The sequence below is a fragment of the Phyllostomus hastatus genome, unplaced genomic scaffold, assembly GCF_019186645.2.
Source record: "Phyllostomus hastatus isolate PE091 unplaced genomic scaffold, TTU_PhHast_1.1 phas_contig_277, whole genome shotgun sequence".
In the NCBI taxonomy this organism is placed as follows: domain Eukaryota; kingdom Metazoa; phylum Chordata; class Mammalia; order Chiroptera; family Phyllostomidae; genus Phyllostomus; species Phyllostomus hastatus.
Window position 1 is genome coordinate 373463 of NW_025333832.1, and position 24174 is coordinate 397636.

Sequence of the window (24174 nt, forward strand, 5' to 3'; positions counted from 1 at the left end):
GCCCCATGTATAGAAATCCTTCACAAGAGATAGAGACAGAGGTGGTGTTTAGAGATAGAAATAGGGATAGAGATAGAGATGGAGATGGAGATGGAGATGGAGAGAGAGGGAGAGACACAGGAGGCAGGAGGTCTGGGTTGGAGCCAGGTTGATGCTGGGTGGCATTTACAATATGGGATGTTGTGGTGTGTAGACAGCTGGGTACTGCCTCCTCTGTGTGCAGATGTAAGGACTGCTGGTCATTCCCATGGAGTGGGCCTGCCAGCCAGCTGGCCTGCCTGGGTGTGTCTGGGTGCACTGGGCCCACACAGATGAAGGGCACTCATGAAGGTCTGTGTCATATCCTGCGTGAGTGTGCATGGGTGTGAGTGTGGGCACACATGGCAGGAGGCCTGCCTGGGCACACGTGTTTAGGTGTGTCCTTGTGCCCATGTGTCCACGTGAGGCAGCTGGGGGTTGTCTGAAAAGCGAGTGGTCAGGGCAGGTTGCTGTTAGGGCCTGTGCACAGGGGAGTGTGTTCCTGTGTGTCTGCATGTGCACACGTGTGTGTGAAGTACTTCAGTGTATGTGTGTGCGGGGGGAGGGTGAGTCTGGGCGTCAATGTGCACGCGTGTGGTTTGGGGGTCCCCCAGCATGGGGCGCAGTGAGAACTGCAGGGCCTGGAGAGGGCAGGTGAGCTGTTTGGAGGAGCCATGCAGCTCGGCGGCCTCGGACCTGGCACTGGGAGCAGGAAGAGGGCAGCGGCCCGGCCGGGCCTTTGTCTGCGGCGCGGTGCGCCGAGAGTCCTGCGCCTTTGTGTGACCCTCGCAGGTGTGCGCGCGGGGTTGGGGGGGGGGGGCGGAAGAGGGGTAGGCGAGGAGGGGAGCGGAGCGGAGGAAGGAGCTCCCTTCCCCGCGGCCGGCCCCGCCCTCCCGCCCATTGGCTGGGCGCTGCCGCCCTCTGGCGGGCACGGGGGGAAGCGCTGGGCTGGGAGCGCAGCGGCGCGAAGGGCCCGCGGGCGGCCAGCGGACCCCGTGCTGCCCTCCATCGGAGCCACCTCAGGCGCTTGTATTTGCCCATGGCAGACTTCTTCCTGCTCCAGGGCCAGGCCCCAAACTTCCGCTTGCACTGACACTGCCCACAGGCGCCGCTTACGCTCAGTGGTGGCCCCGGACGCCTCACCTGCGGACAGGTGCACGGCAGGGCACCCCTCGCCCCTTGCAGAGCCGCGTAGAAACCCACCGCGGACGCTGCCTCCTGCTGTGCTCTCTGGCTCTGGGCTCGCGTGAAGGCCACCTCCCCTCCCTGGTCCTCAGTCTTTTCTTTTGTAAAATGGAGCAAATAATGATTACCTTAAGAGATGACGTTCGTCAAGGTCGAGGTGCGGGGCCTGGTACTGGGAAAGCCTCCCGCTCCTCCTAAACACTTCTAGCTAATGTTTTAGTGTCGTTGTTATGGGTCCACATTCTCTCCCGGCCCACAGGTCCTGTTCCAGATTTGCCCTGGAGGCAGCAGGGGGCTGGGGCAACTGTTGCGGGCACCTCCCGGAGGCACCTCCGTAGGAGTCAGCTCTTCCAGCCTGCTTGCGCTCTGCCTCACTACTCCCACTTCCCCAACCCGCACGATTTAGGGTCGCTGCCTGCTGGGGTGGGCCTTCCAGCCAGGGTATTTTCCCTTCCGAAGGGGGCGGACCTGTGGTTTCCTCTCAGGGTGACTTCCGGCAGAGAGGGCTTGGCCCCCAGAGAGGGCGGGGAGATGACACAGTTGTTCCCCCAGCCCTGCGGGGCGGGCAGCACGGTTCACTCCAGCATGGGGGCTCCAGGTAAGGGGCTGGCGCTGCGGCCCAGGTATAGGGGCCACTTCTCGGGGTTGGTCCTGCTGGGCGCATCGCTGGCCTGGCCTGCCCTTCCTCCTTAGCTGTCTCCTCTGTCCTTTCACTCTGTACCTCAGCAGCTTCCCCTTCCCATCCTGGGTCCCCACTCCCAGCTCGTTTTTCTCCTCTCCTTTCACATCAGACACCTGGGGGCTCCCAACCTCTTCTCCTCCTCTCTGCTGCCCTGTTCTGAAGGCTCCAGCAGAGGGATGCAACCTGGGGTGGGTAGCAGGCTCTTATATGGAGGACAGGTGGGGGAGTGACCTGAGCAGGGGCTGGAAATGGGTTGGCAGGCTGAGCGAGTTGCTGGACTTCGGGTGGGCGTGCGTCCGTGTGCCCTGCAGGAGAGGCCGTGGTGAGTCTGTGTGCGAGTCTGAGTGTGACTGTCCTGTGGCCGTGTGTGAGGGGGAGAGGGGGGACTGCTGTGTGTGGCGTTGGGGGGTAGCCTGGGCAGTGACTGATCTCACAGCTCACTTCCTCACTTCATTCACCTCCGATGTCACACCTCAGGGAGTCCTTCTCCAACCTTTCCGTCTGAACTGGCACTAACCCCACCATTCTGGTCCCCTTGCCTTGTTCGCCTTTGCTTCATGGCACTTGCCACCACCTGAAAATGCACTGGATGTCAGTGGACTGAGTGAGCACTGTGGGCCAGGCATCGCACAAGGCAGTCTGGGTTTGTTGTCGCATTTGGTGTGATGAGTCTCTCTCTGCATAGTGATAGCTGTCTCTTGGTGGTGCTGAAGGGAGAGTTAAATGAGGTAATGCGTGTTGATGTGTGACACTGCCTGGAACATGGCTAGCGTCAATACTTCGTGATTGTTTTATTTGTGGCCACATGGGTATGGCTGTGGGTATGTGTCACATTTGTGGTTTTTTGTGGGGACAAGTCCTGCTCTGGTGTGTGCCGTCCTGTGTGATCGGTGTATGTGATCCTTTACCAAGGTGTACTTGTTCAGCAGTTCTGTGTTGGGTGTTGGAAATACAGCTGAAAGACAGCTTTAGTTCAGTGTTCTTGGAGTCCAGTAAAGGGGATCTGTCACCAGAGTGGAGGAGGCACAGGTACGGGGTCAGGGCTGGGGTGCCAAGGACTGGGGACTGCGGGAGTCTAGAAGACTTGTCCAGTTCAGCCTGTGGGCTGTCAGGGAGGGCTTCCTGGAGGAGGGGATGTCCGGGTTAATATGTGAAGTGGGTGTGAGCAAGGCAAAAAGGTGAGGAGGGGCTTGAGATGGAAAGAAGACGCCTTTCAAGGTGGCATGTGATTGTTTATTGAAGGGATTGTGTGTGTGACCATGTATGTGTATGTGTGCACATTGTGGACGCGGGGGCCCAGAGCATCTACACACACATGCTGTTTGCTCCACTGTTGGCTCACCCCTGCCTGGGGCTGAGTGGGATCTCCTACGTGCCAGGCACTGGGTTAGACCCTTTACTTGGCATTTCTCACCAAATTGTCTGCCTTGGGAGGCCTGGCCAGGCCCTGCCTGCCTGGACAGGAATGAATACATTGTGTCACCTTGGGTAGATCACCCATTCTGCCTGGTCCCAGGCTGCAGGTCTGTGAACTGGGTTCAGAGCTCTGCCCTGGCCGTCTCCCGGGATGCGGGGACTCAGGGCGTGTGAGTGTGTGTGTCCAGGTGAGTGACCTGGGAGTACCTGTGGATGCACATCTGTCAGTGAGTATATCCATCTGTGAGTGACTCTGCGTGTGTGTGTGCACATCTGTGTCTGAGTGACCCGGGTGTGTGAGTGTGTGTATGTCTGTTTGAGAGTGATTCTGGGCTGTGAGTGTGTGCACATGTGTGTGTGCGCCTGAGTTACCTGAATGTGTAGGCACACATCTGTATCTATCTGTATTTCCGTCTGTGAGTGACTCTGGATGTGTGAGTATGTGCATCTCTCGGTGCGACTGGGTGTGTGAGTGTGCGCAGGTGCACACACTCACATCTGGGTGTGTTTTGTACATCTGCCTGTGTCACTGTGTGTCTGGTCCTGTGTCTTCATCTGCACACATCCCTTCTGGACCTGTGCACACCTCCCCTGTGTGTGTGAGTGCAGGTCTCTGTCTGTGTCGGGACCCTGCCTGGCTGTGGCTCTGGTGCGTGTGCTATGGCAGCTCTTGCCTGTTGTCAGCACAGCTGTGGGGCCACATCTCTTGTTGTGTCTGCCCTGTATCTCCATCCCTCCCTCCTGACAGCTCAGAAGTGTTCACTCCCTTGAGGCCGCCCGGGGACAGCTGTGGGGCTGTGGGGCTGTGGGGGTGTGAGGTGCGGTTCCTCAGGAGGCCGGGACTAGGCCAGCTGGGCCCACAGAGGTTCCCGGCAGCGCAGACCCAGCCCAGAGGGGCTCCCAGGCCTAGCTCTGATTGAAGCAGGCTGTGGAGCAGGGGACCCAGGGGACAGGCCAAGCGGGGCCAGGAGGGGTGAGGGGCAGCCCTCGGGCCCTCTATATTTAGCCCCATTTTCGGTAAGTGCTAACGAGAAGCTGACCCGAGTCTGCTAAAACCGGCTGGGGGAAATGCAGAGGAGAAGTGAAAGTCCGGGAGGGAGGGGCGAAGGAGGGGTGAGGAGGGGAGGGTGGCCAGAGTCCCTGGCCTGGGGCAATCGGCAAGCGGGTGTGAGGCCAGGGGTGTGGACAGCCCTGGGTGGGTCTGACTCTAGGATGGTGGGAACCAAGGGGCCCACAGGGTTCTGCACCACTTGTCCCTGCCTGTCCTGCTAAACAGTTCCACGCTGCCTGGGATGGGAGAAGGGCAGGTTGGCCAGAAATAGCCAATGAACCTTTCTGTCTGAATGAGGCTTTGAGAGGGGCTTCAGAAATTTCCAGGGGCCAGGACCACATTGGAGTCCTGGGGTGGGGGCCGGGGGGAGGGGCGAGCTTCTAAACATCTGACGCCGGGTCAGACCCTGTCCCAGGGAAATCGTGAAGTCACGCCTGAGCGGGAATAGTGTTCGCGTGTCTGTGGTCGAGGGAAAGCGCTGGGGTGGGGGAGCGCCGTGCCTGGGCCCAGGTGCACGCGGCCTGTGGGTGGGCGGCTCAGGGGTCTCCTGTCTCCACGAAGTCGTCATTCAGCTTTGGGTTCATGGAGGAAACGGAGTCCCCTATTCTTCCCTGGTGGGGACGGTCAGATAGAGCACTGACGGAGGAGATGGGTCAGAGGGGCTGGGTGAGGGGCCACTCTGGCCACTTTGCCGTCGGCCTGGCCTGCGGCACAGGGGTGCGTGGCTGTGCGAGTGTGCAGGGATTCAGGAGAACGGTGGAAACAGAGTGGCGGAAGTGTTCCCTCAAACCACTTCGCCTCTCAGCTACTATCCTTGCAGAGGGCTGTCACCTTGAAGGTGTCGGTTGAAGCTGCCGGTGGAGGTAGGGGGAGTGGGCTGAGGGTCAAGGAGTCAGGTGAGAGCAGGGAGGGGGGCTTGTTAGGGACAGGACAGGGTCATGGTCCCTCGGAGGTTCTTTCGTGCATTTGTCCATTTCAAAGACACAGTCCCAGCCTGTGCAGCAGTGACTCCAGCCTGGGCCCACAGTCTGGGGCTGGGGTCACTGCCTGAGTGGTCAGGGTTTGTTAGGGGGCAGGCAGGGGGTCCCAGAGGAGACACTGACCACCTGGGGAGTTGGGGAGGACCTCACAGAGGAGGTGACACATGACCCAGGGACTTAAAAAGGAGCAGGAGTTTGCTGCTGGAGAAGGACAAGTTGGCCCCAGGTGGGAGAAGGGCAGAAGCAAAGGCCTGGAGAAGGGACATCGGGGCTTAGGGCCACCCTTTTTCATTGGACCCATGCCTCCTGTGCTGGGCAGTGCCAGGCACCCCAAGGTGTCAGACCTGCCCTTGAGGGGGTCCTAGTCTGATGGGGGAGACATACTGGGGCCCAGATGGCCTCCAGCACAATGACAAGGGGAGATGCAGGGCAGGGTGCATGGAACCCGGGAGAGACACCTGGAGGCACCGGGGCAGGCTGGCTTCACAGAGGATGGAGTCTGTGCTGGGCCCTGAAGGATGAGCAGGAGGTCGCCCGGTGGAGGGCAGCGTTCCAGGCACAGGAGCCAGCTCCCGACAAGGTCTCAGGAAACATTTGTTAAACCGCAGAGAGACAGCAGGACAGCAGCAGGGACAAGAATGAGGCAGAGTTGTAGGGAGGGAAAGTCATTGGTAACCTGTTCTTCTGAGCTATGTGATGCCAGGGACCCAGTGATGAGTCAGACCCAACTTTGCATCCTGGTCTGGTGGGAAAGGGCCAGGACACAGACAGCCAGTGAGCTCGGCGCTGGGACAGCGGGAGGGCACAACCGTGGGGGGCCGGATGTATCAGTCTGCTAGGGCTGCTGTAATAAGTAGCACAATGCGGTGGCTTAACCAACAGCAATTAATTTTCTCAAAATTCTGGAAGCTAGAAGTCCAAGGTCAAGGTGTCAACAAAGCTGGTTTCTTCTGAGGCCTCTCTCCTTGGCTTGGGATGGTCGTCTTTTCCCTGGGTCTTCACTTGTGCGTGTCTGCGTCCCAATCATCTTCTCTTCTTATAAGGACGCCAGTCATGTTGGACCAAGGCCCACCCTATTGACCTTGTTTAAGCTTAATAACCTCTTTAAAGGCCCTGACTCCAAATACAGTGGCATTCTGAGGTGCCAGGGGTTAAGGCTTCCACATGAATCCTGGGGACACAACACAGCCCATCACGGAGGCCAGGGACGAACTCTCCGGGGCGAGGGTGAGGTCCGAGACTGCCCTGGTCTGTGGCAGGAGAGGCATTCCCTGGCCAGGTGGGGAATAGAGAACCTGCAAAGCCTGGGCTCCCTGTGAAGCAGAACCTGCAAGCCGAAGGAGCTGCCCGGTGTGGTTGAAGACCATGATGCAAGAGTGGTTAGCGGTGCAGTGGAGGGTGGCAGGGGCCACACCCCAAAGGCAGGCCAAGGACCCTGGGCTTCTCTTGGGGTTGTGGGGAGCCAGGGAAGGGTTTAGGCCCGGGGAGTACTGGGCATGGGAAGGATCTTCCTGGGGCACCGTGGACACTGGCTGGAGTGGGGTGGGTGGCCAGGCACAGGGCTGGGGCAGGGGTTTTGGGGATGCTAGGAGGGTGGGGCCTGAGGGCTGCCCTAAGGTTGCCTGTTGCCTGGAGCAGGGCCAAGATTGGGCAGGACTCCTGCCTTTGACGCCCCAGTGTCTGGAGCAGGGCCTCATTGCAGCTCCCTTTCTGCCCTCCTGTGTCCCTCAAGCTCGCTGGCCACCTGGGGCCCCATTCTTGGGGCTCAGAAACAGGGCCTGAGCTCCTGTACCGTCCTGGGCTCCTGCTCCCTATCTCACCCTCACCCGCCTACACCTTCATGGGACCACATGCTGGGTATGCTTTTGTTTCTGTGAAAACAATGTATGCATAGTAAAGTGCCCGATTTTAAGTATGCAGCCTGAAGAATTTTTATGTGTGTACAAACTCAGGTAACCACCAAGCACATCAAGATGCAGAACATTCCCAGGCCTGCAGCTTCTCTCGTGCCCTGGCCCTGTCGGCAGCCCCCAGAGGCACTGGCTCACCTGGCCTTGATCGTCTGATGTCACCTTGCCTCTTTCTGAGCTTTGAGTAATGGGAGTCCTCCTGTCTGTCTGCTTTTGCATCTAGCGTCTTTCCCTCGGCATCCAGGCTGTGCAAGTCGTTGGTCTGTGATGCAGGAGTTTGCTCTTTCCCTCGCTGTGCAGTACTCCGCTGTGTGGGCACACCGCACGTGGTTGATCCATCGCCCACTGATGGGCCTTGGAGTTATTCCGGAGCCTTTGCTTGGAGGTATTTCAGAGCCTTTACTGAAGGGCTGCTGGGAACACGTGCCCCGAGGGCACTGGTGGGCAGGACGCCCGGGAGCGGACTCGGGGCGTCACGGGCAGGGGCACCTCTCAGCTTTCCTGACCTGAGATTGTGTCGATCTACACGCCACCAGCACCGTGTGACCTGGCCTTTCTATCAGGCATCTTAAGTCCTCCGAGCAGTGTTTCGTGTCAAGCAATCCTCAGTTCCAAAATTCCCGGACTTCTTTTTTTCCAGTTGCCGAGGACGCCCAGCCCTCTCTTTAGCTGGCCTTCTTGAAATGCTGGGTGCAGAACACACTGGCGAGGGACAGCCCCTTTGACAGGGTGGGATCGAGGCACGGGTGGGGACTCGCAGTGACTTGTGGGAGACACATTTGGGTCTCAGTCAGGGTCACGAGTGAGGTCGATGTGAGGCCACGTCAGGAGTCAAGCCCAGGAGAAGATCTTGGACTACCTGGGTGGGATTTGGGATCCAGGGTGAGTAGGGGGTACAGAACGGGTCAGGCAGAAGCCCAGGTTTCTGTGGGGGTCTTGGACCAGGAGGAACTGGGCTCGAGTCGATGTCGGGGTGACTGTTGGCGATGAGGTGGGTGGAAGTCGTGACTGGGGCTCATTAGCCCGGAGCAGTCCTGCTTAAACACAGGGACCCTGGACTCCCGGAGATGGGGGGGCGGGGGGCAGGGGGCCCATCAGGGTGACGCTGCTGTCTCGTGGTGTCCTCAGGGGAGTGACTCCTCAGAGCCTCAGTTTCCTTCCCTGTGAAATGGGGGTAATATGAGCACCAACTGCTAATGTGATTTTGGAGTCGTACTCAGCGCTGTGCTTGGCTCTGGGAAGCACTCATCTTCTGGTTGTCAGCGTCAGAGCGCTAAGAAGACAAAGCACTCTCCACTGCTTTGTGTCCCCTGGTGCCAGCTCGCTGCCCGCCACCTGCCCTGGGCCACCTCCTTCTATTTCCCGGGCTGCAGAACCATAGAAAGGGACTGCATTTCAGGGGTCAGGCATCTTGCTGGGACTTGGGGGTGCAGTTAGATTCAGGGCTGAAGTCCCAGGTAAGGCAGAGCCGGAAGGGGTTGCGGCTGCTAGGCACGGAACACGGGCAGGGCGGCCGGTGGGAGTGGTGGGAGTGAGATGTGGACGGGAAAGTGGTGGGCTGGGGGAGGGCCGGCGGGTGGCGGCTGCATCACACCGCCAGATCTGAAGACTCGCTCCTGCGGGGACTCGGCAGTCCCGTTGCACCCCCGGCCCGGCCCCGCTCTGAGTGGAAAACATGTCTCAGCTGAAACCCGGCGAGGCAGGACGGGCGCCTGGGCGGCGCGCCTCAGCCGGAGGCCCGTGGCTACTCTCTGCTTTGGAACCTCACCAGCCTCCTCCCAGGCAGCTGGGGCCTTCTCACGACCACCACCCACTGTCTGCCTCCTGCCCTGCCCCGGGGCCTCCCGGGGCCAAACCTCCCTGGGCACCTTCTGGAGGGTGAAAAGGGTCAGGCAGGAGCCCCAAAGCCCGAAAGCCCCTCTCTTGTCTTCCCAGAGAAGAGCAGAGGCCCAGAACCAAGGGCATGTCTCCCAGAAAGAGACACTTACAAGGAGGCAGGGGGTGAGGGGCAGCTGGGGTGCTGCTGGAGTCAGGGCCCAGAGCACTCCTGGCTTCCCCTCACTGCACTTCCATCCCTCCTGTGTCCCCAGAAATAAGAATGTCTAAGCCTCTGGAGGCCGAGAAGCAAGGTCTGGACTCCCCATCAGAGCACACAGGTGTGTGGGAAGGCAGGGGGTGGCAGGGGGCAGGTGTGGGGGGAGCTGCGGGGGCAGCTGGTGACAACTCGCCTTTTCCCTCCCATTGCAGATACGGAAAGAAATGGACCAGACACTAACCACCAGGTCAGGAGGGAGTGGATACGCAGGAGGGGTGGGGGCGGGGAAGAGGGAGTGGAGCGGGGCTCTGTGGGGGCAGCGGTGAGGTGTCAGCAGCTGCTTGGTCTCTCTTAGTCTCATCCCTACCCCAACTTCTCTTCACAGAACCCCCAGAGTAAGACCTCCCCGTTCTCCGTGTCCCCAACTGGCCCCAGCACCAAGGTAAGCACCCATCAGCACCCACCAGCCAGGGCAGGGGAGGGGGTGGGGTGTCCTGCGATGGTTTGCAGTTGCTTTTGGGAGAGGGTCCCACAGGCTTGCCACCGACCCCGAGCCTGAGGGGGCACCTAGTCCTGGCACCTTAGTGACAAGGCTCCTCCCACCCTTCTCACCCTCGGGCTCCCGCCCCAGGCCTGTGACTCACCCAAGCTCCTTCCCCTTCCCTGGGGGGTGGGGGTGGCCAGGGAAATCCCCCCCAGAGCCCCAGGGCGATGAACAACAGGAAGCTGAGGGCCCGCCCCCATCCCAACTTCCCTGACCGTAGAGGGGCCTGCCCCACCCCACCCCACCCCACCCTCTGTCCCCCAACACACACTCACGGGGGACAGGGGAGTGGGGGGGGGCAGGGGGAGGCAGACCCCGTGAGGATGGCTGCTGGACCGAGGAGATGTGTAGGAGAGGACAATGGGGAGGCCGGAAGTGGCCAAACAGAGCAAATCCCAAATCCAGGTGGGGCCCCACTGACGGGAAGTGATGGGCTTCCCGTTCTGCCCTGGGACCAGTCCTGCATCCTCCAGCCTGGTGGGCAGCCCGCACCAGGGGAGAGGCCCACCAGCAGCCCTGGGGCAGGGCAGACGGGGCAGGGGTGGGACTCCCGATCCAGACCAGAGGTGGCAGAGGGATGGGGTGAGGAGGCTGGGAACTGCTCTGTGACCACTGGAAAATCACTCCCCCTGTGCTTCTCAGTTTCCTCTCCCCTAACTTGGGGGGTGAGGGGCAGTCACATTAGATGGCCCAGAGGACCCCTCCACACCTTGTGAGCCCTGGTGCCTCTTGGTGGGCAGCTGTCTTGTCTTGAGCAAGTTGGCCAGGGCCCAGGGGAGAAGGTCCCCAGCTTGGACCTCCCTGCCTCTGACCTCAGTGCTAGCCCTGACCATAGCCCTCAGAGTGTCCGTCTGCCTCCTCCACACCACCTTCCTCAGCTGGACCTTTGCAGACTTTCCTGGCCCCACAGCAGCCCCATTTCTTCGTGGGGAAACCTGGGGGCCCTGGAAGGGAGGATGCTCATTTCCCTTCCGGGGCGGGGCCTGGTTCCCAGAGAAAGGTCAAGGCCACTGTCAGCCTCAGCCTCTCCGCCCCTCTGCCCCTCTGTCTCTCCCGAGTCAGTCTTTCCTCTACTGCGGGCTTCATGTGCTCCCAGAACGATTTCACACAAATCCACACACCACTGTGCACAATTATACAAGTAATAACTTTGTTAATTGCCCCAGTTTTTTAAGAAGCATTTTATTTTGGAGAAGATGCTAAAGTAGAAAGAAGAGCATAATGAAAATAACCCCTAGGTCCCCATCAGTCAGCTTCAACAATTACCAATTCATGAGCCGGCTTGCTCTTTCAACAGCTGAAATAAATGTGTGTGTTTTTTTTAATGGAAATTTCATGAATGGAAAACCAAAATCACTTGCCATGGAAATAAATACGACTGTTAAAATGTACCTAAAGACGCGTGCCTGCCACCGGGTTTTGCCGGAGGCCCACTCTCTGTGAACAGGGCAGTGGGCCCGCTGACAGAGCCGTTCCGAAGCAAGCAGGAGTGAAGTCGCTCTGAAGGAGGAATAGTGTCCTTGCCATGGTTGCCAATGTTGTTTATTTAAAAAAACCCCAACTTTTAATTAAAATATGACACCGACATAGATCCTCAGTGAACAGTTCTGTGGGTTTTCACAGACTGAGCAGCCGTGTCTCCAGCACCAAATCACGACAGCAGAACACAACAGCCCTCAGAAGGTCCTAGTTCCCGCCCGGCGTGAAGCCGCTGCCCCTGGCTTCTGACACTCACTGCTGCTGCGTGCTGCACCCCACACCCCTAAAACTTGCTGACATTTGTGTCCCACACTTAGGGGCACGCCGCTCGCCCTCTGTCGTCTGACCTTTTCTGGGCTCCTGTCTCCGTCCTTCACGGCCTGCATTCCAAAGGCCCCGCCCTCGCCACACTGCTGTGTCACCTTGCTCAACTGCAAAGCAAAATGATGCTGGGACACTGGTCGGCAGGATGATCCCAGATGTCCCCTCTGGGCCTCCTCCCATTCCCGTGTGTCCTTTACCAACTGACGCCCCCAGGGGAGCCCACCATTGTTGGGCTTTTTATGTAGGAGAGGAAGGGGCCCAGGGCCGCTGTGTGCTGGTCTGTCCAGTGTTTTCCATGCAAGATGCCCTTGCATCCTACGAAGAAATGAGGAAGAGCTCAGGGGGCCTCGGGGGTGCAGGCTGACGGCCAGCGGCATCGGGCCACATGGGGCCTGCGTGTGTGCTTTCATTGTCCCGCAGCGGTTCCGTTGTAGATTTTAAACTCTGTGGCTGGCGGGAGCAGTAGGAGCTGGTCAGGCCTCTCCTGTCGGCGGGCGGGTGGGCAGCCTCTTCAGCCTGCCCGTTGCCCTCTGCCCAGGTCGCCCATTCATGCAGTCTGCCGGTTGCTGCCTGCATTTGAATCTGTGGCCGGGGCTCTAAAGCAGTGTGTGTCTGTGTGTGTGCTGAATACCCTAAGGCCCTTTCTTCCAATGAAATATTACTGCATTGCGCAAATAAGAGATGTGCCTCTGGCTGAAGCAGATGAGGGCTCTGGGACCCAGACCCCCTTATTTGAGATCCCAGGGCCCTGTGGCCTCACTTCCCATTTCACACACAGGGAACCTGACGCCCGAGAGGGGAAAAGTGTCCTCCAAAGGTGGCCCTGTCCTGTAGGGAGTTCGGGTGCAGGGGGTAAGGTAGCCCACTCACCTGATGAGGAAACAGGCGAGGGGGCGCCCTGAGGCCCCAGCTGACCAGGGCAAGGTCTGGTCTCCACACCCCTGTCTGTTTCTTCTGTGCCGGCCGGAGGCTGCCGTTGCCACACAAGTGCCCTCTCTTTGGTTCGCAGGTGGGCATTCTCTCTGGCCTCCACTTAACATTCTGGGGTCCCGGACCCTGCCTCTCTCCTCCCCAGATCAAGGCTGAAGACCCCAGTGGCGACTCAGCCCCAGCAGCACCCCCGCCCCCCCAGCCGGCTCAACCACATCTGCCCCAGGCCCAGCTCATGCTGACGGGCAGCCAGCTTGCCGGGGTAAGTACTCGGGGAGGTCGGGACAGAGGCACAGGCCAGCCGCCGCCATCTATTACAGGACTGGTGGCCTGGGTGTCCGTCCAGGGCCACAGCCACTCTCTGCCGTTTGCCACGTGCCCTCTTCTGCCTCCTGGAAGACTTGCTTCCTTACCTGTTTGGCTCAGGCACTAACCCCTCTCTGCCTTCTCTGCTCCCCATACCCCCCTGCGTCCCGCTGCCTCGCCCACCCCACAGCTCACGGCACTGATGCCCGCCCAGCAGCAGCTCCTCCTGCAGCAAGCACAGGCCCAGCTCCTGGCCGCCGCCGTGCAACAGTCCAATGCCGCCGCCGCCGCTGCCGCCTCCTCCACCTCCTCCTCCTCTTCCTCCTCCTCCTCCTCTGCCTCCTCCTCAACCTCGCAGCCCCCAGCCTCCTCTGGGGGAGGCGACCTGCCACAGCCTGCCAGCCAGTCCCCGGGAACCCCACAGCTCACCCTGTCCCAGCCCATCCAGCTCACAGCACAGGTAAGGGTGGCCCGGGAGCACAGCCCCCTCAGTGGAGGGCCCACAGGGGTCACACAGCGCTGACTGGTCCTCGTGGACTGTTCCCACCACCAGCCACATGCCAGGCAGCTCCCAGAAACCCTAGGAAGCCTTGGGAGCTGCTGCCCCCACCTCTCAGAGGGGAAGAGCAAGGCTCAGAGAGGGGACATCCTCCATGGATGGAGCGCTTCCCACAGCGACCACTCTGCAGATGGCTTTCTCTCTCTCTCTCCATGGAACCCCCGGGCTAAGTGCTTTCTGTGCCCCTGGCTGAGGGACCACAGCCACCTGGGAAGTTGGGCTCATTGTCCTCGACGTGTAGCTGAGGAAGCCAGGGGTCACCGCATGAATGGTGCCCGTGTGGCTGCAAACCGAAAGGCTGAGAGTCAGAATTAGGGCCTCACGTTGCGTCCCCATCTCGGTCAGGGCACCGCTCCTTCAGAAAAGGGGGCTGCGATCTCTGAGTCAGGGAGTCCTGCATCTTTTCTCCGAATTCTGGCAACTTCTGGACATCAAATACTGAGTTAGAGGCTGTCTTAGTGTCCTGGGGCTGCCATAACAAAGCCCCACAAACTGGGCGGCTTAAAACAGCAGACACTTATCACTACAGGCCAGCGTCCGAAATCAAGGTGTGCACTCTCTGGGGGCTCTAGGGGAGAATCCCTCTTTGCTCCTATTAGCTCCTGAGGGTGCAGAAACCCTTGGTGTCTTGGAGATGGATGCTCCAACCTCTCCCTCTGCCATCTTCCCTCTGTGGGTGTCTCTCTCTGTCCAAATGTCCCCTTCTTACAGGGACACCAATCATTAGATTAGGGACCACCCCAATGACCTCCTTTTAACTTGATTACATCTGCCAAGACCCCATTTCCAAATAATGTCATATTTATAGGCACTAGAGGTTAGGACTTCCAACATATCTCTTTTGAGGACATGATTCAACCCTTGGCTGTGGCGGACAGATTTCCTACAAGGATAACAGACGGGAGCAGAGGAGGAGCTGGGCAGGCTTCTCCTTCCACTGGGTCTGCTCTTGCCAGACCCCCGCCTCCCCACACCTACACCTGTCCGAGTCACCCATGTACGTGGACCTTCCTGGTTTCTGCAAGCATTCAAACCTGTGGCCTGTGTGCCAAGGCGGTGAAGGTCCTGAGAAATCCCACAGCAAGGAATCCCGTCTAACCTCCCTTAGCCCCGTGATTCCCACAATGACCTCTCGGCAGTTGCCTCTCCCTCTCCCCCCACCCCCTTCTGTGGAAGCCCTGGCAGATGCTGCTACTCCAGGGCACAGTCCGGGGCCTGCGAGGCTGCTCCCTGGACAGAGTTCTGCCTCCCATGGGCCTTTTCACCACTGACAAGTGCCCTCCTTAGGGACTGTCCTTCACACCGAGCTGGTTGTCTGCCTCATGAGAGCTTCCTGCCTCTGGGCCTGGTTCTGCAGGAACCCACAGGGCCATCCGTGCCCATAGCTCCGTAACTTACCTTCCAGACATAGCCTCCCAGTGCCAGGCTCACCACAGTAGCCATAACAAGAGGCTGTGCAGTGCGGCCTCGGCAGCAGGCACTGTGCTAATGTGACCGCCTTGAATCCACAAACCACCACGGCCAGGGCTCTGAGGGGCAAAGTGACTTGCCTGCCCCCGGTCACACCGTGAACACGAGTGGCAGAGCAAGCAGCCTGGGAGTCCAGAGCTCTGGTCACAGGACCTGGGGCCGCTGTGTGTAGCTGTTCTTCCAGGGACATGTGTCCTGCCCCCCGCCCCCCGCCCCGGCCCGCGAGACCCCAGCTGCAGGCGTTCCGTTTGCCTTGTCGCACACGTGGCTCTTCATCGAGCAGCACGGAGGTTCTGGGCTCCGCACTGCATCTCGAATCTTGGTGTCTTTGTCCTTGTCCTTCGTTCCACCTGCAAGTCTGCTCCCTCCCTTACCCTGAACAGCTCGTCTTCATCCTTCAAGACCCAGTTGGGAGTCCACACCTCCAGGACGTCTTGATGACGTCCCTCCCCCCAGCTGGCTTGCTTTCCTGCCCCCCCCCCGGGGGCCTGAAGCCCAGCCTTCTCCTTCTGGCCACCCAGGGCTGTGTCCCACTCTGCCCGAGGAAGTCTCTGTTGAAAGAACAAAGATGACAAGAAGGAGGAAAGACAGGGCCACCTAGCTCGGGCCCAGCCTGGCCACCATCCGCTGTGAGCAGCAGACACCCCCATGTTCATGCACCCCTAGAGTGCCGTGCCCCAGGCTCCCCCCAGACCGCAGCAGCGGGCTGACCCCTGCCACCTGCCGTCCCACCAGGCCTGATCCTCAAGGTCTCCTGAGCCCCTCACTGCCAAGCCCCCTCCTCTTGCTCCTCCCGCCCCAGCTTCCCTCAGCTCATCTTGCCTGTCTGTCCTCCGCAAGTGCAAAGCTGGGCCAGGTTTGTTTTCTGGAAGTTCTGTTGCCCATGACCTCTTCCCACCACAAATGTGTATTCTGTTCTGCTGGTGTGCTGGTGCCCTGCTGGGCCCAGGCTATGGCGGGGACCACGTTTCTCCTGCCCTGGCTGCCCACTGAGGCAAGGCAGGCCCCAGCCTGCGTCTCGTGCCTGCTGATTCCGCTTTTCATGCCTGCTCAGCTCTGCCCTGCGGTCGCTGCCCGTCCTCCCGAGTGCCAGGCCCTGGAGTCAGGGATGACTCAGGCTCATCCTTGGCCCTGAGGGCGCCCAGTCTGATAGGGAAACAAATACACCGGAGAACCACTAAGAAATGTTTCCGTTGAAAAATACTAAGAAAGTCAAAAGCACCCCTAACCTGATTGCTTTGTTTTTAATTGTATTTATTGCTGCTAGAGAGGGAGGGGAAGGGGTGCAGAGAGAGTCGATGTGGTGTTCCACTCAGTTGGGCATTCATCGGTCGCTTCTTGTGTGTGCCCTGACCAGAGACCAAACCTGTGACCTCGGCGTATCGGGACAGCGCCCTAACCAACTGAGCCACATGGCCAGGGCCGCTAACCCTGTCACTTTAAAATTATAAAAAGTACAAAGGGAAAGTCCCCCTTCTGTCCCTCTAATGCCAGTTTCCAAAGTAATGTTGGTTAAACTGTTTGGCAAGAACTCTCCCTGCATTTTCCTAGCTTGTCCAGATAAAAGCATGGTTAGCATACAGTTTTATAATTTGTGTATTCAGCCCTTGGCACGAAGCTTTCCACAGAGGGGGCTGCATGGGTGTTTACTGAATCAATGAGAGATGTGTGGCTGCAGCTTTCAATCAAGAGTAGGGAAGAGGTCTCTCCAGAGGAGTCATTCAGAACGTCTGGGCTAGGGGTAGGTATTGATTGAAAATTTACATTAACTATTAAAACATCATTTTGTATTTGGAGACCGAGGAAAAAAATCTCTATTTTCGTAATATGGTCATGGCAAACAGAACTTGACAGGGAGGATCTAGCGAAGACAGGTTTCCTGGAGAAAACCAGTGGGTGTGGTGGGAAGCAAAAGGTGACCTATGTCTGAGGGAGTCAGGAAGGCTTCCAGGAAGAGGCAGTATCTGAACCAAGGTAGGGCAAATCACAGTTTACCCGGTGGGCTCTGACCAGGTAGCTCAGTTGCTTGGAGTACTGTCCCGATAGGCCAAGGCTGTGGGTTTGATCCCCTGTCAGGGCGCATACAATAGTCAACCAGTGAATGCATAAGTAAGCGGAACAACAGAAGTTGATGCTTCTCTCTTTCTCTCTTTAAAATCAATAAATATTTTTTAAAAAGAATTTACTAGGTGGGCAAGCTGGGGAAAGGGCAATGGAAACATTCTAAGGGTGGGCTCAGGGAGTTGCCAGTGGGAGCCGTGTCTGGAGACAGTGAAGGATGAGATGGGAGAGGGTGTCAGCTGGGCCACTCCAGGCAGCTGACAAGAATAGGGAGTATTTGGCTCATATCACTGAACAGGCTCAGGCTGGCGGTCAGGGACCCGTCTCCCTTTTCATCCTGAGAAAGGCAAGATGGGTGCCAGAACTTGTGAACTTGTAGCCACCCTGCCCAGGGAGATAAAACACATCCCTGTAGCCAGGTGTGGCCAGGTTTGAGTCTGTTCCCCCCACCCCAGAGAAGGTGCGGTTAGTCTCAGCTCGACTGTTTGAGAGTGGGGGAGGGCAAGTCCCCAAAAGGAAGAGATGGGTCCTATTGCTTGCAGAATGGGCGGTGGGTGCCAGGCCAGCCACACCACCCACCGGAGGGTGTGGGCTGTGTCCCAGGAGCCCGGCCGAGGCATGCTGGGCTCCACCGTTCCTGGGTTGGGATTTCCTGTGGCTCATCTATCCTGGAGTTTTAGCATGAAGTAGCATGACTGTAACCCGTATTTCACGTGCAGGCAGTTTTCCTCCTCGTTGAATGGTTCTCGGTGGTGTTCTGTCCCAGGCACTGGGACTTCCTGGGCTCCATGTGGCAGGGCCAGCCTCTGGGGGACACTAGTGCATAGAAGGCATAGAAGAGCCCACCACAGAGTCAGACCATCTCTGTTCATGCCCTCCCTGCCCACTCTTTTTCTTTAAAGATTTTATTTATTTATTTTTAGAGAGAGGGGAAGGAAAGGAGAAAGAGAGGGAGAGAAACCTCAATGTGTGGTTGTCTCTCACGCACCCCCAACTGGGGACCTGGCCTGCAACCCAGGCATGTGCCCGGAATGGGAATCGAACCGGCGACCCTTTGGTTCAGAGGCCCGTGCTCAATCCACTGAGCTGCACCAGCCAGGGCTATCCCCCTACACACACTTTTAAAACTTTTTCTAGTGGAGTGACTGTAAAAATCATAGTCACTTATTCATGCAACTAACACTTATTGAGCACCATGTGTATGCCAGGTGCCCACTCATGGCCCAGAGGGGACGGCTGTGAACAAGGGAGAGGACCTTCTGTTCTGGTGGGGAGATAGACAGTAAACAAGTAAACAAGCTGGCAAAACAAGACTGTGTTAGAGTGAGTGTAATGAGGAAAATGAAACTGGGTGGTGCTGTAGAGGAAGGAAGCCACTTTTAATAGGGTGGTCAGGAAAAGTTTCACTGTGAAGGTGGCCTTTGAGAGCCGAGGCCTGAATGAGTCAGTCATGAAGAAGCTGGGGGAGAGCTTGGGGAAAGGCAGCAGCCAGTGCAAAGGCCCTGAGGCAGAAAGCAGCTTGTCTGGTTCAGGGCCCAGAGGAAGGGGGCGTGGCTGGAGCACAGCTAGTGAGTGGGAGACAAGTAAGAGGTGAGGGGGTGGCAGGCAGGACCACCTTCCACGGGGCCTTGTGGGGCCTGATCAAGGAATTCGGAATGTATGAAAAGTGTGATGGGAAACGGGGTTTTTTAAATAGGTGAGTGGCCCTTGCCACCCGACAGACCCTTGACAAAGCTCCCTCCAGATGCCACGGGGAGAAGGAACTATGGGGGCAGGAGTAGAAGCAAGGAGTCCAGTCCTTGCAGTCATCCAGGTGGGAGAGTGGGTGATGGTGGGGGCCCAGGTGCCATTTGGTGTGGTCAGATAGGTCAAGGGTGACTCCTAGGGCTTCGGCATCAGCATCTGTGTGGTGGTCAGGTGGTTTTCTGAGATGGGCGGCGAGGTGGGGAGGAACAGGAAGGCCGGGGTAGGGAACCAAGAGTTTCGCTTTGGACAGTGCGATGTGAACAGCATTAATCATCCAAGTGGAGATGTCAAATAGGCAGACAGATACAGGAGGCTGGGGCTCAGCAAGGGCCTGGGCAGGGACTGGAGTTGTGAGTTGTCAGGAAGAGGATGGAATTAATGGCCAGACGGGGCTTCCACCTGTGGGAGCTCATGGTCGAGGGGGTGATGTGAGGGTGCAGGGGTAGCAAAGGGTCATGTTGGAGGAGTATGCTGAGACTTCCAACGTGCTTTGTGGATTGTACTATTCCTCAGGCCTCAGAAGCACCCAGTGGAGAATTCGATATTATTACCCCCATTCTGTAGATGAGAATACTGAGGTCCTGGGAGAGAAATGTCTTTGCAGTAATGACTGCCATTTAGGGAGGATCTCATAAGTGAACATGGGTCAGTCTAAACTTTCTACAAATGTGTCATTTAATTCCTTTCACGGCCCTTTGAGGTCAGAATTATTGAGGTGCCACCTGAGGAAGCTGAGGCTTGAAGAGGGCGAGGTGCCCACAGTCCCACAGTGTGTGAGGAACAGAGTCAGGTTTCTGGCTATCTCCAGGGCCCAGGTCTTTCCAGGACACCGCACATCGTCACCCTCTACAGTGAGGGAGGCTGAGGCCACAGGGAGTGGCTATCCCCCAAGTCACACAGCGAGAAGTAGGCAAGAGGGCCAAGGTCAAGCCCCCTAGGTTCTCAGCCGGAAGGGCCCCTTGCCCCCTTCTAGTCCACCCTCTGCACTGTTCTGGGCAGGTGGGGCACAGTTTTGCCCAGATTGCCCCCAGGACAGGTGCTCACTGCCTTCCCAGGCGGTCCATTCCTCTCCCTGGACGAGCAGACACAGTCTCGCCCTCATTTTGAACACAGCCAGTCACAACATAATTCATGTGGTCTCCAGACCCCACCCCTTACTGCCCTCCCCACTCTGGACTTAACTCTAGGCTGTCCATGTCTTAGAACTGGTCATAATTGGTCTGATCAGAGATGGCCAGTGGGTGTCTACACACACGCCAGCACCTTTCCAGTCGTGGTGGCCGCCAGAGCAGGTGTGGGGGCCTATGACGGGGGCCAGGGGAGTCTTCCTGGCACGCAGGAGCAAGGGGCTGCACCTGGGCTGGGAGCAGCCGCTGCTCTGGGCTCACGCCTCCTCTAGTTCTTCCCCGAGGTGGAACCAAGCCAGATGGGAAAACGAACAGGTCACCTGTGTGTCATATCAACCGTGTGCCTCAGTCTTTCTGCCCCCAATCTGTACCCAAGATCCCAGCTGCAGCGAAGCACAGCCTGTTCCAAACACCAGCAGTCCTAGGTTTTACCTTATTCTCACCGATGGCCTGTTCGGTGCTTGCACTGGGATGGGGGTGATCAGGACACAGCAATGAGCAAGAATGGGCCTCTTTGCTTCTCGGCTTTGATGGGGTGTGCTAGCCCTCTGGGTTAGAGAGTGAGCAGGTGGCACACAGAATATCCTGGCAGCGGCCCTTTCTGCCACTAACCCCTCCACGCTTGCGCTTCCTCTAACTTCCCCACCGGCTGACGTCCACAAGAGTCTTCAGAGCACACCCTATCTTTAGATTGTGGAGAAATGGGGCCACCTACTGGCCAACCCCAGTTCTGAGCCAGTTCACTGTTCATCCAGAACCTCTCTTTCTCATTCTTTAATTCCCTTCGTCAACAAACATGTAGTGAACATTCCCAAGTCCAGGCACCTTCTGCCTGGGGGACACAGTGAGGAATAAGGCAGCCAAGTCGGTGCCTTTGTGGGGCCGGCACCCACGCTCGATGAGGAGACAGGAAGCTGACAACTGCTATGAAAGAAAGGAAAAAGGCAGTGGGCTGGAGACTGACTGAGGGAAAGGAAGACTCCTTATACGAGTGAGCAGCCGGGGGAGGCCTCTCTGAGGAGGGGGCATTTTACAGACACTTGAGTGATGAGGAGACTGGAGTGAAGTGCAGATCAAAAAGGGGAGGAAGGCTCTGGCTTGGTGGCTCAGTCGGCTGGAGCATCATCCTGTACACCAAAAGGTTGCACTGCACATTCGATTCCTGGTCAGGGCACATACCGGAGGGAACCAATCAATGTTTCTCTCTAATATTGATGTTTCTCTGTCTCTGTCTCCATCTCTGTCTCTCTGTCTCTCTCTCTCCTCTTTTCCTCTCTAAAATTAATAAACATGTCTTCAGGTGAGACATGGATTTAAAAGGGAGGAGGTACAAAGCAACAGCACGTACAAAGGCCCTGAGGTGGGGACTTCTTTCTTGGCCTCAGTAACAGGAAGGAAACCAGTGTGGCTGGATTAGAGTTTGGATTAGAGTTAGGGAGTGACAAAGTCAAGGAGGTGAGGGAGGAGAGGCAAGCATGGGCTGGCTCACGCAGGGCCACAGCAAGGAGTTGGGTTATATTACAAATGTGATGAAACCCAAAGGAAGTTTTCTGGTTTGATTAACATTTTAGAGCAGGAACTAGGGTTCCATGGAACTCCCCTCAGGGTCTGTGGATAGAATTCAGGGGCGTCCATGAACTTGGATGGGAAAACAAATGTCTCGATTTTTACTATCCTCTAGCCAAAAACACAGTATTTTCTTCTATTATGAATATGGGAAGTTGCCTGCAGTGACACAGCAGTACGTGGGCTTTGTCCCCAGTGGGACGCACAGCTATTTCCATATTCTGTACGGTTGTTGCAGGTCTCTTAAAGTACTGTTTCCACTCACTGCTGCTTTGAGATTGCAGTCATTATCCCTATTGCTCGATCTTAAGTAATGTGCTGATTAAGGAAACCCACAGATTATGATCATCACAATTCAAAATACTTTTGATGATTGTATATTATACTTTATGCATTTTCTAAAAAGATTTTATTTGTTTATATTTAGAGAGGAAAAGGGAGGGAGATGGAGAGAAATATCGATGTGAGAGAGAAACATCAGTGTGTGGTTGCCTCTTGCACACCCACAACTGGAGACCTGGGCTGCAACCCAGGCATGCGCCCCGACTGGGAATTGAACTGGCGACCCTTTGGTTTGCTGTACAATCATCCCACTGAGTCACACCAGTCAGGGCTATGCATTTTTTTCTTTGTGAGAAGGGGCAGTTGGTTTTGTGAGACACCAAAGAATTTAGAGCACAACACTTTAGAATGCTCTGGGTGGGACTTGTGGTGGATGGGATGGGTCGGGGAGAGGATGGGGACAAGGGAACCAAGGCGGACCCCCAAGTTCACAGTCTGAGTAATGGATGGGCTGTGGATAAATTCCTCATTTGGACTCCTCAATGCAATACCCCTCAGCAAACTGAGTTTCATCTTCTCCAACCTCTCCCTCTTCCTGCTGATTCAGAAAGAAATCTGCAGACATCACCCTTTTGGGCTTTTGGGGAGAAAGAAGGCCTTTCACTGAGTGTCGGTCGAGCTTGGGAAAGACAGGAGTTAAATATCTTAATTAACAAGCTAAGGGTTATAGAAAATCAGGAAAATACTAGTAATAAAACTTTATTTCTGTTCCTATTTGATTCAATTCAGTGCTTTTAATGGGGCCTTACCAGGCCCTGTTAAGTTTTAAGGATGCAAGAAGAATGAGATATGGGCCCTGGCAGGGTAGCTCAGTTTTTTAGAACATCGTCCTAATACATCAAGGTTGTGGGTTCCATCCCACAACCAATGATTCACATACAAGAATCAACCAATGAGCCCTTGCTAGTGTGTCTCAGTGGGTTGAGTGCTAGCCTGCAAACCGAAAGGTTGCTGGTTCGATTCCCAGTCAGGACACATGCCTGGGATGTGGGCCAGGTCCCCAACTGGGGGCATGCAAAAGGCAGCCAGTCAATGTATCTCTCACACATCAATGTTTCTCTCCCTCTCTCTAAAAATAAATAAGTAAAATCTTTTTAAAAAGAAAAGAATCAAACAATGAGCCCTGACCAGCATGACTCATGGGGTTGGGTGTTTTACTGCAAACCGGAGTGTCGCCAGTTCGATTCCCAGTCAGTGCACGTGCCTGGATTGCAGGCCAGGTCCCTGGTTGAGGGCATGCAAAAAGTAACCAATCAATGTTTCTCTCCTTCTCTTTCTCCTTCCTTTGCCATCTGTCTATAAATAAATAAAATCTTTAAAAAAAGAGAATCAACCAATGAATGCATAAATAAGGGGAACAAATTGATGTCTCTTCCCTTCCTCCTTCCTTTCCTTCTTCTGTCTCTAAAATCCATCAGTCAATCAATGAGTAAGGAGGAATGAGACATGATGCCTGCCTTCTAGAGTTTCAGTCTAGCAGAGGAAAGTATGTGTAAGCAAACGCAGTGCATCGTGAGAAATGCAGAGTGGAGCAGGTGGGCAGTTTTGTGGGGCCTGACTTTTATACAATTTCCAGGGTCTTTTAGGGGAAAGGAGACCAAAATTAGGCACGAGGTCTTGGAAGGGTCCATCGTAAGTGGGGGCTAAAGCCCAAGCTTCCCTCACTTCAGGGTCAGTCCGCATGCAGGAGGGAGGCGGCCATGCAGTTTTTATTGATGGGTGGGTAGGGGCATTACGTAAGGGAAGGCAGAATGGACACAGTTTCAAAGGATAGAGTGTTAGCATTCAAACCCCATAAGCTGTGGCCTTAGACGATTAGCTGTAAGAGTGAGAAAGGTGAAAGGTCGGGAGCATCCAGGCACTCCATCCACTTTCCAAAGCACGCAGACAAAGCAGAGACCTTTGCAGGTGGACAGGGAACAGTCTTGAAATGTGGCGAGATGACTGGCTTCAAGCGGGAGCCTAAAGAAGTGTCTTCCTATGGTCTATTGGCCATGTCAGAACTAAGGAAATGTAATGGTCAATTCATGAGAAAGAAACATCTGAGTCATCTCTGGGAGGAAAAAAAAGGAATGTGGCAAGATGAATGACTGGGAAAGCAGAGATGCTGGGCAGAAGTGACTGATCACCATTTCTTTCTTTATTTGGACTAAGTAAATGTTCAAAGTTCAAGAGGTACAGAGGGTTTACAGTGTTGCCAATTTCCAGTAGTTTCCTAGATCTAACCCATGCATGCCCAAGCAGAATCTTAGATATAATTTTTTTAAAACACAAACAGTAGCACACATCACACCCACTGTTCTGCCTCTTGGAGGCAACAGAACATCTTGGAGACTGCTCTGCATCAGGGCACAAAGAGCACCCCCATTATTTTTCTTGAGTGCCGAATATTCCGTTGCAAAGCTCCACCCTGATGCACTCACGTGTCCCCTACTGCTGCGTA

At 56.4% G+C, this 24174-nt stretch overlaps 1 protein-coding gene and 1 non-coding gene across 17 annotated transcripts in view; both read left to right on the plus strand.

Moving 5' to 3' along the window:
• Nucleotides 1–1708: 1708 nt before the first annotated feature.
• The window catches only part of POU2F2 (POU class 2 homeobox 2), a 35990-nt gene continuing 13524 nt past the window's right edge, over nucleotides 1709–24174 (plus strand). For 3 of the 16 annotated variants that reach the window (XM_045838270.1, XM_045838271.1, XM_045838280.1), the window contains exons 1-6: nucleotides 1709–1801; nucleotides 9333–9398; nucleotides 9490–9524; nucleotides 9663–9719; nucleotides 12634–12816; nucleotides 13051–13320. In XM_045838270.1, coding sequence (XP_045694226.1) covers nucleotides 1735–1801; nucleotides 9333–9398; nucleotides 9490–9524; nucleotides 9663–9719; nucleotides 12634–12816; nucleotides 13051–13320 — 678 coding nt within the window. In that variant the 5' untranslated portion in view covers nucleotides 1709–1734. Of the gene's footprint in view, nucleotides 1802–2151; nucleotides 2208–2554; nucleotides 2614–2786; nucleotides 2915–9332; nucleotides 9399–9489; nucleotides 9525–9662; nucleotides 9720–12633; nucleotides 12817–13050; nucleotides 13321–24174 lie in introns of those variants that run through there. The other 13 variants (XM_045838282.1, XM_045838283.1, XM_045838277.1 and 10 more) reach the window with 9 other exon arrangements.
• Nucleotides 23641–23775, plus strand: LOC123818271. The gene has a single exon (XR_006785603.1). It is a non-coding gene; the product is annotated as a small nucleolar RNA SNORA2/SNORA34 family (small nucleolar RNA).